Raw genomic sequence first — 13,216 nt, 5'->3', positions numbered from 1 at the left:
AATTACTTTTCATCGTATAGATTCCTCATTTTTAGATGTACTTCAATGCAATTGCAACAGTTATCCTTATTTGGGGTGCTTAACTTTTTGGATGGATAGATTTGCATAAAAGGTGGTCACGTGACCGTAAAATAGGGAAAATGCTAAATTAAAACCTAGGTGATGGTTTTCGATTATTTGTGAGATTTGTTTAGCTTGTTTGAAAGTAGCAACAAAGATACAAATATTCACGTTTTGAATGGTCGACCAAAATGTTTACAAAAGGAGAAAAATGGGCATAAAGGATATTTTACATACATACATACATTTATTACAATTTTTAAATAACATAAATTTCCTTCATATTTTTCACAGGTCACGTGACCTGTTTTGTTAAATATCTCCTTAACACAAAACTTTAGCCAACCATTCTCAACGTCAATTGAACGACTTCAGGAAAGGAAATAAATTAAGTGTGAAAACGTTCAGCAAAGACGTGACCTAATTTTTTTCCGTTTATTGGAACCAACTTGTAAAGAACCACGATCTAAGAAAGTTTGAGAAAGCTGTTTATAATTAAGCAGAAACACCAGATAATTTATTGTTTAATGGTGTGATAGAGAATTGCAATTGCTGCATAACCCAGGCCTTAACATGCTATGTCGTTTGAAGCCATTAGAATTTGAAGAAGTGAAATACTATATCAAAGAAGCTTTCATAGAAAAAATGAAACCAAAGAAAAAAATTTGTTATTGGTCAGTGAGTTTTTCTTCGAGAATATTGGTTTGGTCGATCAGAATTATCGAGTAAATATAAGCTTTGCTCAAGTTTATGGCCTCCGTTCGTCAAAATAATCTGCTCAAGCTCTCATATTCACAATGGCTTGGATATTTTAAAGGTGATTTGCCATATTAACTCAACATAGTTTACCTGGACTTTCGCAAAAAATGTCAATGGTTAAAACTACTAAGAAGACCAAAAGCGTTCCTTTCGGCGCCATCCCTAGTTCCTTCCTCGAGTTCTCTTTCCTTTGCGTTTATGTTTCAGGACTTGTCATTCACCCAAGAACAGCATTTTATCTTCAACAAAAAGAGTGTCTATAATTGCTGTTAGTGCTACTTTAACATATCATAACTGGGACAAAACCTATTAGTAGCTTAATGCAATTGGATCGACACACCTTTGAGGATCTATGAGGACACCTGCAGGGAAATAGGAACAAGATGACAAGTGTTAATGAATAATTCTATGCTTTCAAGTGTCTTCATGAAGATGAAATATTCCTAACACGAACTTTCAATGATAAATGTGGCTTGTTAAACATGGTTTAAAGCCGGTTTACTTTTAATAAAGAACACCTTTTTTGGAATTGCCACACCTTCCTGATATGACTAAATGTTTGTTCTTACTAGTAAATGCTTTGATAGCAATCCTTTTAGAAACGTTGTCACGACTAGGGTAATATTTAATTAGAACGTTCTGACTTTGTTATCTAAAATTATCTAAAGAGAGCATAAATTTTTTCTTGCTATATTTTACAATTTTCCAATTCCAGTTTCCTACAACAAGACTGTTTGTCATCGATGCTAATTGTTTCATGAATCTGCGATTGTTTCATTATAAGCTAAAAGGATTTCATCTGAATGGTATTTAATTATGCTGTCAAAAAAGCTTGTTTTTGTCTTTGTTTACAGGTCGAAACTAGGCTTAAAACACGGATCTTAAAAGGACAGTCGTTTTAAAGTGCAAATGAACCCTTCGACAATACTTTCAGTACTGATTCTACATGAAGTAAATAGTTGAATGGTAAAATATTTCTTGATTTGAGTGATGCGTTTCTAAGTTATGAAGGTTTATACTTCCAATATGCTAATGAGTGTGACGTCTATTAAGGCTTAATTAAATATACAAAATCGAACTGGTTCATAGATACAGTATTTAAAAAGCATCATTATTTTGCTCATGGTTTACATGAAAGCTATTTAAAATTTTTATTTTCAAAATGGCCAGCATTTAGTATTACTAGTTACAACAAAAACACTCAAATACCTTACCTGACGTCATCATCATTAACATATTGGAAGTACAAACCTTCATAACTTAGAGACGCATCACTCAAATCAAGAAATATTTTACCAATCAACTATTTACTTTATGCAGAATCAGTACTGAATGTATTGTCAAAGGGTTCATTTGCACTTTAAGATCCAGGCTTGAAACGCGGTATTCCTCGAACGCACGCGCTCCAGGGACGATGCCGTACGCATTGTCATTTCAAATTTACAAAAGGAAAATTTTGGTCCCAAAATGTTTCAAATTCAAAAAAAAAAAGGAAGTGACAAGCTGTACGGTAAAATTTCTGCAAATTCAGGGTCATCAGCAAAAATTTGAGCATTTGGACGTTTTAATACCGATTTCACCCTTGAGGGCCAAGTTAGGCCTGGTCCTCACTAACGACATAGGCACAAGCAACGTTTTGATCCTTTATGCTTATTGATTATGCTTGCTATTGAGGACCAGGCTTAACGACGTCTTAGCTAATTATCAGATCACAATTGCAAAAGTTATTTTAACGCTTCCCAAAATAAAGTTCAAGAGATGTCAATTTTAACGGAAAAGTTATATAAATAGCTTTATTGTAAAAATATGGTGTAATTTTTCGTATTACTCCATAATTTCCTTTTTAACATCAAAGCATCGATAACGAGTGGCTTAGGGTCAATGAAAAGATTTAAAAGGATTAAATACGATTCAGTAAAGATTCATTCATTTATATTGTTGCGGCAACTACAAACACATCACATGCACTTTTCTCTTTCTCGTATGTTCTAAATATAATCAGGAAAAGCCGGCACTTGACAAAATTTAATCACCTTTGCCTTACGTGCGTCTCACACAACATGATACGGAATAAGATGTCGATGAGGGATCTTAAACAAAGTGAATTATAAGCCATATCGCTGAAGCTATATCTTTATTCTACTCAGTGCTGGCTCACTGCAGTTGAATAAACTCTTAGAGTGAAATCGTGTCAAAACTAATTTTAAAATCGTATGCTGAACTAACAATCTGGCACTAGATCTATTCACTATATGTGTCAGAGATTTATTGCCTTTTACAGTTTTTTTATATTATTATTATTATTATTTTTTCGTGTTTTGAACCATTTATCCATCCATCCATCCCTCCACCTGCATCCACCCACCCACCCACCGACCCATCCATCCGGCCATCCATGGTGCATAAGGCATTGCATGGTTTATTTTGATGGAATCAATAATAAATCTGTGGAACTGAGTATACCAATGTGTAATTTCGTTTTACGAGTTCAAAAGGTTTCCCTATCTTTTTAAATATCTATTTCCTTACCTAATTGTAAAAAAGGGCTCCTATGGTTCATCTAAACAATTGATCGATTTAAAACCCTTACAGTTATAAACGGAACAATTTCCCATTTGTCAGGTTTTTTTAACAAGCAATCAAAAGGAAAATATTCCCTACATGCTTCTGAATACAATTTAAAAAGATGGCTTTCTCAGGAAGTTTCAATACTGCAAAATAAAAAAATGCTTAAGTAATAACTCACCAGGTTAAAATTTACCTGTCGCATTCGTTTTAAAAATTTTAGTATTTTCATAGCAGTGTAGGAAATTGTCGAATTTCATAAAACCCTTTTACAACAAAGATAAACAAGTACTAAACCCGACCGAAACATTTACTAGCATTTTTATTCAAAAACGTTTGAAAAAATGCATTTCGTATTCGTGCAAGGTGAGGACACTCGAACCGTTAACACTTTGATTTTTTTTCCACCTTTTTAAAACTCATACGGTAAATCTTCCCTTGAGCTCGATTGGAAATAAGATTTTGATTGAACTCAATAAAACTTAAAAGGTAAAGAATCTTACAGTTTATCGTTGAACAGTCGACTTATGCTAGGTTCATATCTATAATTTCAAATAGTAAAATCCATGCAGGAATTATAACTTGAAGTAAGTATTATGAACAAAGTCCTTGTAACAAATCATTTAAATCTACCACAATCATTGTGTTGCAAATGAATATCGGTCTTATCGGACCCTCATATTCGAACTTGAATGAATAAGATCTAGACATCAAAGTACGCCTTTCAACAATATTGCAGAAACAGTGTTCGTTTACATTGTGTGACTCAGAATGCTAAAAAATATGTCAATATAGCTTAGTAAAGCTTTTCGAAAAAAATATAAGCCTTTAGAGTTCTCAAAAAGAAAATGATATTTCTATTTTAAAAAATATATATATATATAGTTTTTATTTCCTTGAATTCTGGTAGATTTGAAGACACTCATTTTTCACGAACGTTTTACATAGACAAAGGTAACTATTTAGTTGTCTTTTTTCCTCTTCTATTTTTCTAGCTTTTTTTAAAACGGCAAGATTTTTGTTCTCGTCATTCTCTGTTTTGACAATGACAATGAATTTGGATTTTTGTTTGAATAGAACCAATAAAGAATAGAAATAATGCAAATGTTCCTGTCGTTAATTCAGTAGAATCTTTTCATATTTGCTCTTGGGAACATTTGCTGATCGATCCCGGCCAAAGTATACAATTTTCTGAATGCGGATCAATTTCCAAGGTACGACTTGGAAATATTATTTTTCTCTTGACAAATAAGTGTGATACATGATCAAAATTAAAACAAATAAAAATGAAAAATGAAAAATATATAGTCATAACTTTGAATAACACCGTAAACATCAAAACAAAAATAAATAAAAAATGCACAAAATTCAAAAAATATATATATAACTGAAAAACAAGAATTGACAATCGAACAAATGAACGAAATGAAAAAACAAAAAACAAAAAACATTCCGTGAACGAAATACGAGTTAATTATCTGGCGTCAAGATGAAATTGGCGAGTTATCTATTATTGAAATCTTGTTCTCGTCGTTTGTTTGTTTGTTTGTTTAGTTGTTTTCTTACTATATAGATAGCCTATAACCTATAGATAACATGACGATGTTACATGGAAAAGGCATTCCGGCGTGTAGCCATTGCTGCAAAATATTCAGCAAATCCAAAAATATTGGTCAATTATGTCTGCTTGATGTTTTATATTCATTATAATAGTTTTTAGTTTTTTATGAAGTTAAGGTTAACGTTGCCTTATTTTACTGTTCAATAAAATTGGATGGTAGGATAGACAAGGCTGATTAACTGAGAATATGTCTTTTTTAGTAGAAAAAAGCATATTTCAGAAACTGGATTGTATACGTGTCAAAGAGTACTTCCAACAAGATAACATCTAGGTGCTATCAGGTTATGTACTATTACAGGGACAGAATAATTGATAAATTTAACAAGCCGCAATGTCATGAAGCATACTAGCATATACTACTTATTAGTGTACTTAAAACAACGAAGGTATAACAAAACAAAATCATTATCATAACATAATGGTTTTTACGTCCGTACTCGTAACAACAACAAAAAAGTATTTCCAGGCTAAGACACTACAGACCCACTACAATTGAGAAATATTGGAATTGAAATATAGTAAGGAGACAGAGTTTTCGTGATGAACTTGCAAAATTAGAAAGGATATTCTGATTATTCCAAATAGAATGAGTTAAGATTGCTGGATAATTTTCGTTCTCTCAAGTCATGATCAAAAATAGAATAAGTTATAACGATACCTTAATAAAATTGTTGTTTAGTCATCCACATGTGCATTCTCCCAAGAATAGTGACGACCAATGTTAAGTGCTCTGTTCAAGGAAAGTGTATAAATTATGTATGTGCACTAGTAGAGTTTAAAAAATATTCTTGTCTGTAAAATTATTATGCTTGAGCCTGCATGTTTTTCTAAGATCAATAATCAGAATGGACAACGTAGGCAGATGTATTAACACAACGGCGAAATCATTAAACAATCGATCAGAGGATTTGCATGTTACACAGGCGTTAATTTTACTCTCAGAAGATAAAAAGGAAAGAAAAGACGTAACTACCGAACTAATTGTAATTTATGATAACGGATATAAGAAGTTGGATATATTTTAAAGTAAGATAGTTGCTAGCTCTAAGAATTTTAGCCACGCGTTAAGTTGGACTGTTGACTCGTAACAAATCACGAATTCAAAAGCAAACATGACAGATATGAAGTACTTGGCTGCAAACGACTAAATAGTTGTTTGTCAAGTAAAAATTATTTAAAAACAGAATAATTTTAAAACAGAGAAGTTCGACTTCTGACTTCGCAAATACTGCGACAGCTGCATGGATATTCCTAACTAGAATTTGACGTTTTTAAAATAATTGAATATATGTCATATATCCAACACCTTTCTGTTTTCTGTTACCTTAGGACATATACTAGGACCTATACTTTTAACTCGCTTTCATATGTTTTTTTGTTTTTTTTAACCCTTTTTAGTTGACAATGTAGTTCAGGTATTAATGTCGATCGAAACCGGTCGTACAGTGTTGTTTGTACCGAAGCTAGACCACAATGTATACAATTTATCGAACTCGGAAAAGGCCTATGTCACTTCCTACAGATCAAATTCTTGGTTTGAATGGTATCCTAATTCATTTGTCTGCATAGTGCAGTTTTCGTATGACTATGAAAAGTTCACGGCACGAACACGGTCGTGACACAGCAAGGGGATCGATACGCCAGACAAATCACATTGCATGAGAAAAACCAGAGGGGGTCATCATATGAAATTGATGCTAACATGGGGGGGAGGGGGGGGGCCTTAATTTTTATTGGAAATGTATATAAAACCACACGGATACATTTCATCTAATGTGGCCAGTCTGAGTGACGAGGTCGACCGACAACTTCCAAGTGTGCAAATCATGCAGATGCTTGCTTCCTGGTAGGTTAGCCTCATCCAACGTGAATGAAATGCAGTAGGTATACCAGAAATTGATGGTTGATGAAACCACTCTCAAATGCTTTGTGCAACATCTTGAGTTTCTTGAATTGAAAGCTCAAAAAAGGAAAGCTGAACGAAACACCCTTCCAAACATTAACTGGAAAGATGAACAAGCTCTGACAGCAAGCAGAACAATCTAAACGTATTAACAGGAAATAAAGCTGCGCTAGTAGCACGTGTCCTTAATTTTGCTCTTGCTGAAACACCTAGGGATGAAAAAATTAATTCCAGTGATAGTAGTACAGAATTCCTGTCTTGTGATTCCGAATACGACTCTGATTCTTCTGAAAACAGCTCTGACGTGGAATCAGATGACTCTGAAATGGACGGTTTTGTTGAACATTCTTATGAAGTACTATTTATTGCAGACGGGGACATCGAACAAGTAAGCACGGACTTGCAATAGCATGACAACCGGTACAGATTCAGATAAAGACATATCTAATTGAAGGATGGTAATCATTGGGGGGAAGGGAGATTCAACGTTATTTTTAACATAACAGGGGGGGAGGGTAAGAACTAAAAAAAAAAGTTTTTAGGGGGGTACTGCCTAATCTTTTGCTTGATATATCTCATGTTTCAGCCCCCTCTCCTGATAATTATTGCACAGTCCCTCAAAATCCCCAGTCCCTTTCCTGAGTTCCTCTCCCCAGTCGCCTATCCCCTTCCCTTCCCATTTGGGCCGCTACGCAGGCTAACGAAACAGCTGCGCCATGTTGGCTGATCTAACAAGAGAAGAAACTATAAATGAGAAAAGCTTTCGACTTTACCCCTGGCCGGGTTCCCGACTATGACGTAACACGCCTCCAAAGAATCGATCGTAGCATATAAATTATTTCCCTTTGTGTTTTATACTTCTGAACTGATGAAAAATTAATGCGACTTTCATCTAAATTTATCCATATATCATTAAGTCTGGTCTACTAGACATTTCCGAAATTGGTTTGAAAATGATATTAATAAAATATCAACTTTGCACTCACTGAATGACTTATTCAGCGACCAAATTTTTGTGTGTATTCTTTTTTCTTTTTTCTTTTCTTTTTTTTTTTTTTTTTTTTTTTTTTTTGCTAATTATTTACCGCAATTTTGTTTGCTAAAATTTACCGCAATATGATAAAGTATTTTCTGACATATCTAGGTGTTGTTTTTTGTTCCAAGTCTTTAGGGTCTTGACTATATATATATTTTATGGTCACACAATATTATACGTACAGTATGTGTAAACTTTAACACTGATACTTCAATCAACTGGATCAAGATATTGTCTCCTGGAGATTTTATTGGGCCACGGGGAACCAACAGGGGACAAACAATATCAACAAAACGGGACGTGCTGTGTCAACAGTAACATAACGTTTCAAAACTGCTACTTTATCTTAAATATTTTGCCTGGTTTATAAGAAATAAGCTGATATATTTTCAACTGTGTTACGTATATTCTTCGATTGCACGTTAAGATTTCTCATTAGCATCCATTGTTAACGGCACTACAATGGCCGCCATAGTTTTTGTCTTTTGACTTTTTTGGAAATGCTTGCAACCCATCAACTGAATATCGTGATTCCCCAAATGTTTTAACAACTCAGTCTTTAACGGCTGCAAGCTAATAATAACTTTACTCTATTCGAAGTTCTTCTGCCAATACAAGTTATATATGGAACTCATATCGACTGATAGGGAGAAACTTGATTCGAAAAAAACATGACAAAATGATTTATCGAGTTTTTGTAACTAGCTAGCAAATTAAAATTAACAAGGGTCGAAATAGTCGATTATGATTATTGCACAAAGATAAATAAGAATTGCCCCGAATTATATTTCTATTTGTCTAATATTAATGACAATTTTCTTTATAGTTTGTGAATGAACTACCAGTTATGTGGTCTCCATCTGAGTTTAGCTACGAAGTACATAAAACTGTTTTCAAGGCTTGCTCATCAACGCCGTTTGCTGGGACAAAATTGAATACAGGACACTTATGTATATATATATATAACTTATATCTTACAAACACTACTCAGCGTTCGGGGCTTTGTCGCGAGTTTCCCTACGAACACACTACCACTACATTCACAACATACAATACTCAATTCACATGTTTATTTTTACGGAATGGGGAAACCGGAGTTCCCGGAGAAAACCCTCGTTGCAAATTCACTTTGTGTACGCTGGTTAAAGAACTTAAATTAGATAGAATCATGAAGATATGAAACTTACCAGTTCCTGTAGCTCTTAGAGAAGACAGATTCCATTTACTGTTAAAACTAAGAAGAGAGGCATATATGGCAATACAAATTAAGGCAACGAGGTAAAAGTTTCTTTCACATAACACCTTTAATCTGCGAACCTCACCAGAATCTCTAGAAGCGTTACTAAGTGATTGCCAGATCTCCTGATCAAATATCGATTTTCGATCAATTTTATCGTGCAGGTACTAGCTTGTTGATCAGGACTGCTTCAAGATAATCATCAGTTCCTACCAGAGATTTACATTTAGTAATTAGACTTACACGAAAAAGAACTTTCACCATTTTAGTGGCACTAAAATATTCGTACAAGCTATATCGACACACAGAGTATTTAACATTATGAATTTTTTTAACAGAGCTGTTTATTTTCTCAGATTGCTTTGCAATTAAAATTAACAAATTGGATCAAATCCTAAGCAACCCCTTTTTTCGATTTATATTTCTTTGTCATATTATCCATTTAGCGTTTGAATACATCCAAGTGCAAAATATAGATATATTCCGAAACTCATTTGTCCATAAAACCAACAAGAATGGCCATCTGACAAACACCTAAGTCTTGGTAAACGTAGCAGTTCTAATAAATATAAGAAAGGCTAATACAACGCGACTTACGTCAGCCTTTTGTTTGTTTGGTTAACTAATTTGGTTGCTTGTTCGCTCGTTTGTTTCGTAGCCAAAAAATAGAAAGAAATAAAAATTGGAAGAAGAAAGATATAAGTAAAGAAAGAAACAAAAAGACAAACAAAAGACAAATAAATAACAAAAACAAAAAAGAGGAGAAGAGAAGAGAAAGAAAAACGTATCCAACAAGAAATTATAATATCACATCTTACCTTATGCCATGTTCAGTTTCCTGATCTTTAGTATTGGTTTGCTGTTGTTTGCCGTCGTTGGTACGGCAATTCTTTCCCTTATGTATCGAAAAATGGCTGTCAAAGAAAAACAAGGGAAAATGTCAAACAAATGCCTACGTACATTTATCAAATACACAGCAAGGTATTATTTTACTCAGGCTCATTTTAGCAGACTCGACTTACCTAAAACCGTTATCTATAAGTAGTTCTTTATCGATCCGTGACGTTACGTAGATAAGTCCCAATACTTTATATGGGAAAAAGTGGTATCAACTGTGTTCCTATTCGATAGTGACAGCTTCGTTGATGTTGCAACTAGCCTTGTGTATGAAAACCTTAATTATTTTTAATATATTCTCCTCGACCATTTCTATTTTTATCGTAAACTGCATTGTCTAGATGTCCTGTTCGTGTACTTTAGAATAGTTGACAAATGGGTGCCAAAAAGTTAAAATAAATTTATCGAGGAAGCGGTCCACAAATAAACAGACGACCAGATGTTTGAAACATAAAATGAAAATTATTACTTTTAATTAAATATTACCGATTAGTTTGTCCACTAATTGTTAAAGTTAAAGTCATATATACGCGTGAAACTTATGCCAGAAAAAAATAAAAAGATTTTACAGATTCACTACTGACATCCGAGAAGTCTTGAATACCGAATTAGTTTTTAAATTTAATTAAAACTTATGCGAAAGCAAGTTCACAAACAGAGCAGCCTCTATTTGGCTTTTAAAATGCTGATGCAAACTTCAGCGGGTTTTAAGTGGCGGTGTCGACGGGTATCAATAAAAGCAAAGAAGCTTGATTTTATTCCGGCAACTCGTGAAAAAATAGTACGCATAAAGTTATAGACTCGAAACCCAATTTTCTTTTGTATTTTATCGACTAGTACTAAATAAATAGTCATTTTTATTTCACGGATCAAAATAGAATAGATAAAATCGCTCTAGCCGGTTATTTTAGTGAAATTCGAAGATAAATGCATAACCAACTATTGCTTAACTTTACAAACTCCTTAGTTGTGCATAATTTAAAAAAGGAAGCAAACTAAGAGCTATTATCAAGACTGAAAGCCCTTTTTTTTTGGGTTTTTAATTCAAGATACTTTATTCTGTATAATGAGTATTTTTTTAAAATTGAAAATATATGTCATAGTAGATAGGCTGCTTTCAGTTTCAATTTTTTTCATTGCAGTATTAAAGAGAATTCCAATAATCAGAGGCCTTTTTTTGAAAATTATGCGAATTCAGTGTTTGTGAATGCTTAGGATAAACTTTGAACATTTCCTGCGGTTGCTCTCATGTTTTTTTTTGTTTTTGTTTTTACTTTCTTTATTTAGTATCAATTGATAAAGCAAGAGAACACTCATATACTTTACATATAAAAGATATGCATCTAGTATCTTACGTCAAAAATAATGAAAAAACCGAGAATTTGATCGCTGTTTTAATTTCCGTTTGCACCTGACGAAGAGAATATTGATCTAACCCTAGCTGTGTTCATTTCTTAAGCTTTTCGAAGTCTCTACGTGAGATACTTTTTTTATGAATTAATCAGGTTGGGGGTAACCCAATTGGAAATGTATCGACGAGGTATCACTGATATGAGAATTTGAATGAGGTGGGGGAGGGGAGGGGGGGCAGAATAAACTGAGATGATAGCCAAGTGGTTCACGTTATACACGAACTACCATGATTCACTAGATAAAATTAGAAAAAAGTCGACAAAGTCACAACATAAACGAGGATTTATCAAAGAATGAAGCTATATCGATACGAGGACACATGGTCGCCCGAACTTAACTACGAAAATACGAGATAAAATGGCCGTCCGGGACGCCTGTCGAATGGTACGCGACCGCTGAAAACAATGACGTTATTCAACTGAACATGACAAGCACTGCAAACGAATAACGAAGCTTTTTAACAGACAAAATTGGGGCTTCTCAATCAATTTCCAGTTGGACTGGGCTGTATTTATTTTCAACATTATTGATCATTTTTTCAAATTTCAACAACTGAGATCATGGATCCTTTTAAAATGCATGCTGAGATCTACTTAGGTGTGTAGGAAGATGGAGAAACTACTGAAAGAAAACGAGAAAAAGATTTCACTACCGATTTTTTTGCGCCTATCTTCATTTTAACATATTGACATCAGATTTTTATGTGTCTGTCCTCTTATTGACAATAAATTGCGTCATCACATTGTCAAAGTAGTGTGGATCCACGAGGCGTAGCCGAGTGGATCCGCATGCTACTTTGACAATGTGATGGCGAAATTTATTGTCAATAAGAGGACAGACACAAAAAAAAACGATGTCTATTTGTTTTTTACAATAACAAAAACGATAAAAACTTCTCATTTTTACTGATCAAAACAACTAACGGAAAGAGCGCGCGCTCGTTGACGTCAGCTTTATCTGTCTGTCCTCTTATTGATGATAAAAATTAACCAATCAGCGCGCTTGAAATTTGTCAGTTATTGTAAAAACTTGTTTGGTTGCATGCGTTTTGTTATTGTTGATGGTGTTGTTGTTCAGTTGTTGTTGTTGTTGTTGTCATTGGCCATTTTCGTACAATTTGTTTGCTTGATTTGTTTAGTAATTTTTTGTCATTCATGGAATCGAAATGAATCTTATTATTTCTTTTTTTTTTTTTTTTTTTCTTTTTTTTTGTTTTTTGTTTTTATAATTTCAAATTTTACACGTTTTGATCTCTCAAAAATATCAATGAATTTTTTTCAACTCAGTTTTCATCAGTTGCACTGATGCAGAGAGATTATGAAATTCAACACGCGAATGATTCACAGAAAGGCGAGAGCTAGTTTTTTGTAGGGTTCCTGGAGGTGATCTCAACTGGATATTCTGTGTTTGATTGTGGTAATGGTTCACCACGGGGCTTGATCTCAACTGGATATTTCGTGACATGATTGTGTTAATGGTTCAACCTGGGGCTTGAACTCAACTGGATATTCAGTGATTTATTGTGGTAATGGTTCACCCTGGGGCATCATTTGAATTTTTCTGTGATAGATTGTGGCAATGGTTACTGGGGTATCATCTAAATATTTCTGTAAATTGTGGTAAGGGTTCGTGGGGCTTCATCCAAAATATATTTCTGTGACAGATTGTGGCAATGGCTCCTGGGGCAACTTCATGTCAAATATTTCTGTGATAGGTTGTGGTAAG

General features: G+C 33.9%; 1 protein-coding gene and 1 long non-coding RNA gene across 2 annotated transcripts in view; both read right to left on the bottom strand.

Annotated features, from left to right (window-relative positions):
* LOC116301060 (uncharacterized) overlaps positions 1-1,192 on the bottom strand; it is a 45,003-nt gene extending 43,811 nt beyond the window's left edge. The window contains exon 1 of the mRNA XM_089037772.1: positions 910-1,192. Within this exon, the coding sequence (XP_088893898.1) occupies positions 910-979 (70 nt within the window). The 5' untranslated portion in view covers positions 980-1,192. The remainder of the gene's footprint in view (positions 1-909) is intronic.
* A 4,486-nt stretch (positions 1,193-5,678) lies between these two features.
* Positions 5,679-10,356, bottom strand: LOC148906345 (uncharacterized). Its single transcript, XR_016121398.1, has 5 exons — positions 10,204-10,356; positions 10,000-10,095; positions 9,267-9,390; positions 9,132-9,178; positions 5,679-5,735 (listed from the first exon to the last, which is right to left on the bottom strand). It is a non-coding gene; the product is annotated as an uncharacterized LOC148906345 (long non-coding RNA).
* Between the last annotated feature and the right edge of the window lie 2,860 nt (positions 10,357-13,216).

Source organism: Actinia tenebrosa, unplaced genomic scaffold (assembly GCF_029948245.1).
Source record: "Actinia tenebrosa isolate PJP-AT-01 unplaced genomic scaffold, QUT_ActTen_1.0 PGA_scaffold5__44_contigs__length_20552954, whole genome shotgun sequence".
NCBI classification, from domain to species: domain Eukaryota; kingdom Metazoa; phylum Cnidaria; class Anthozoa; order Actiniaria; family Actiniidae; genus Actinia; species Actinia tenebrosa.
This window is presented reverse-complemented; position numbering and strand designations above follow the sequence as displayed.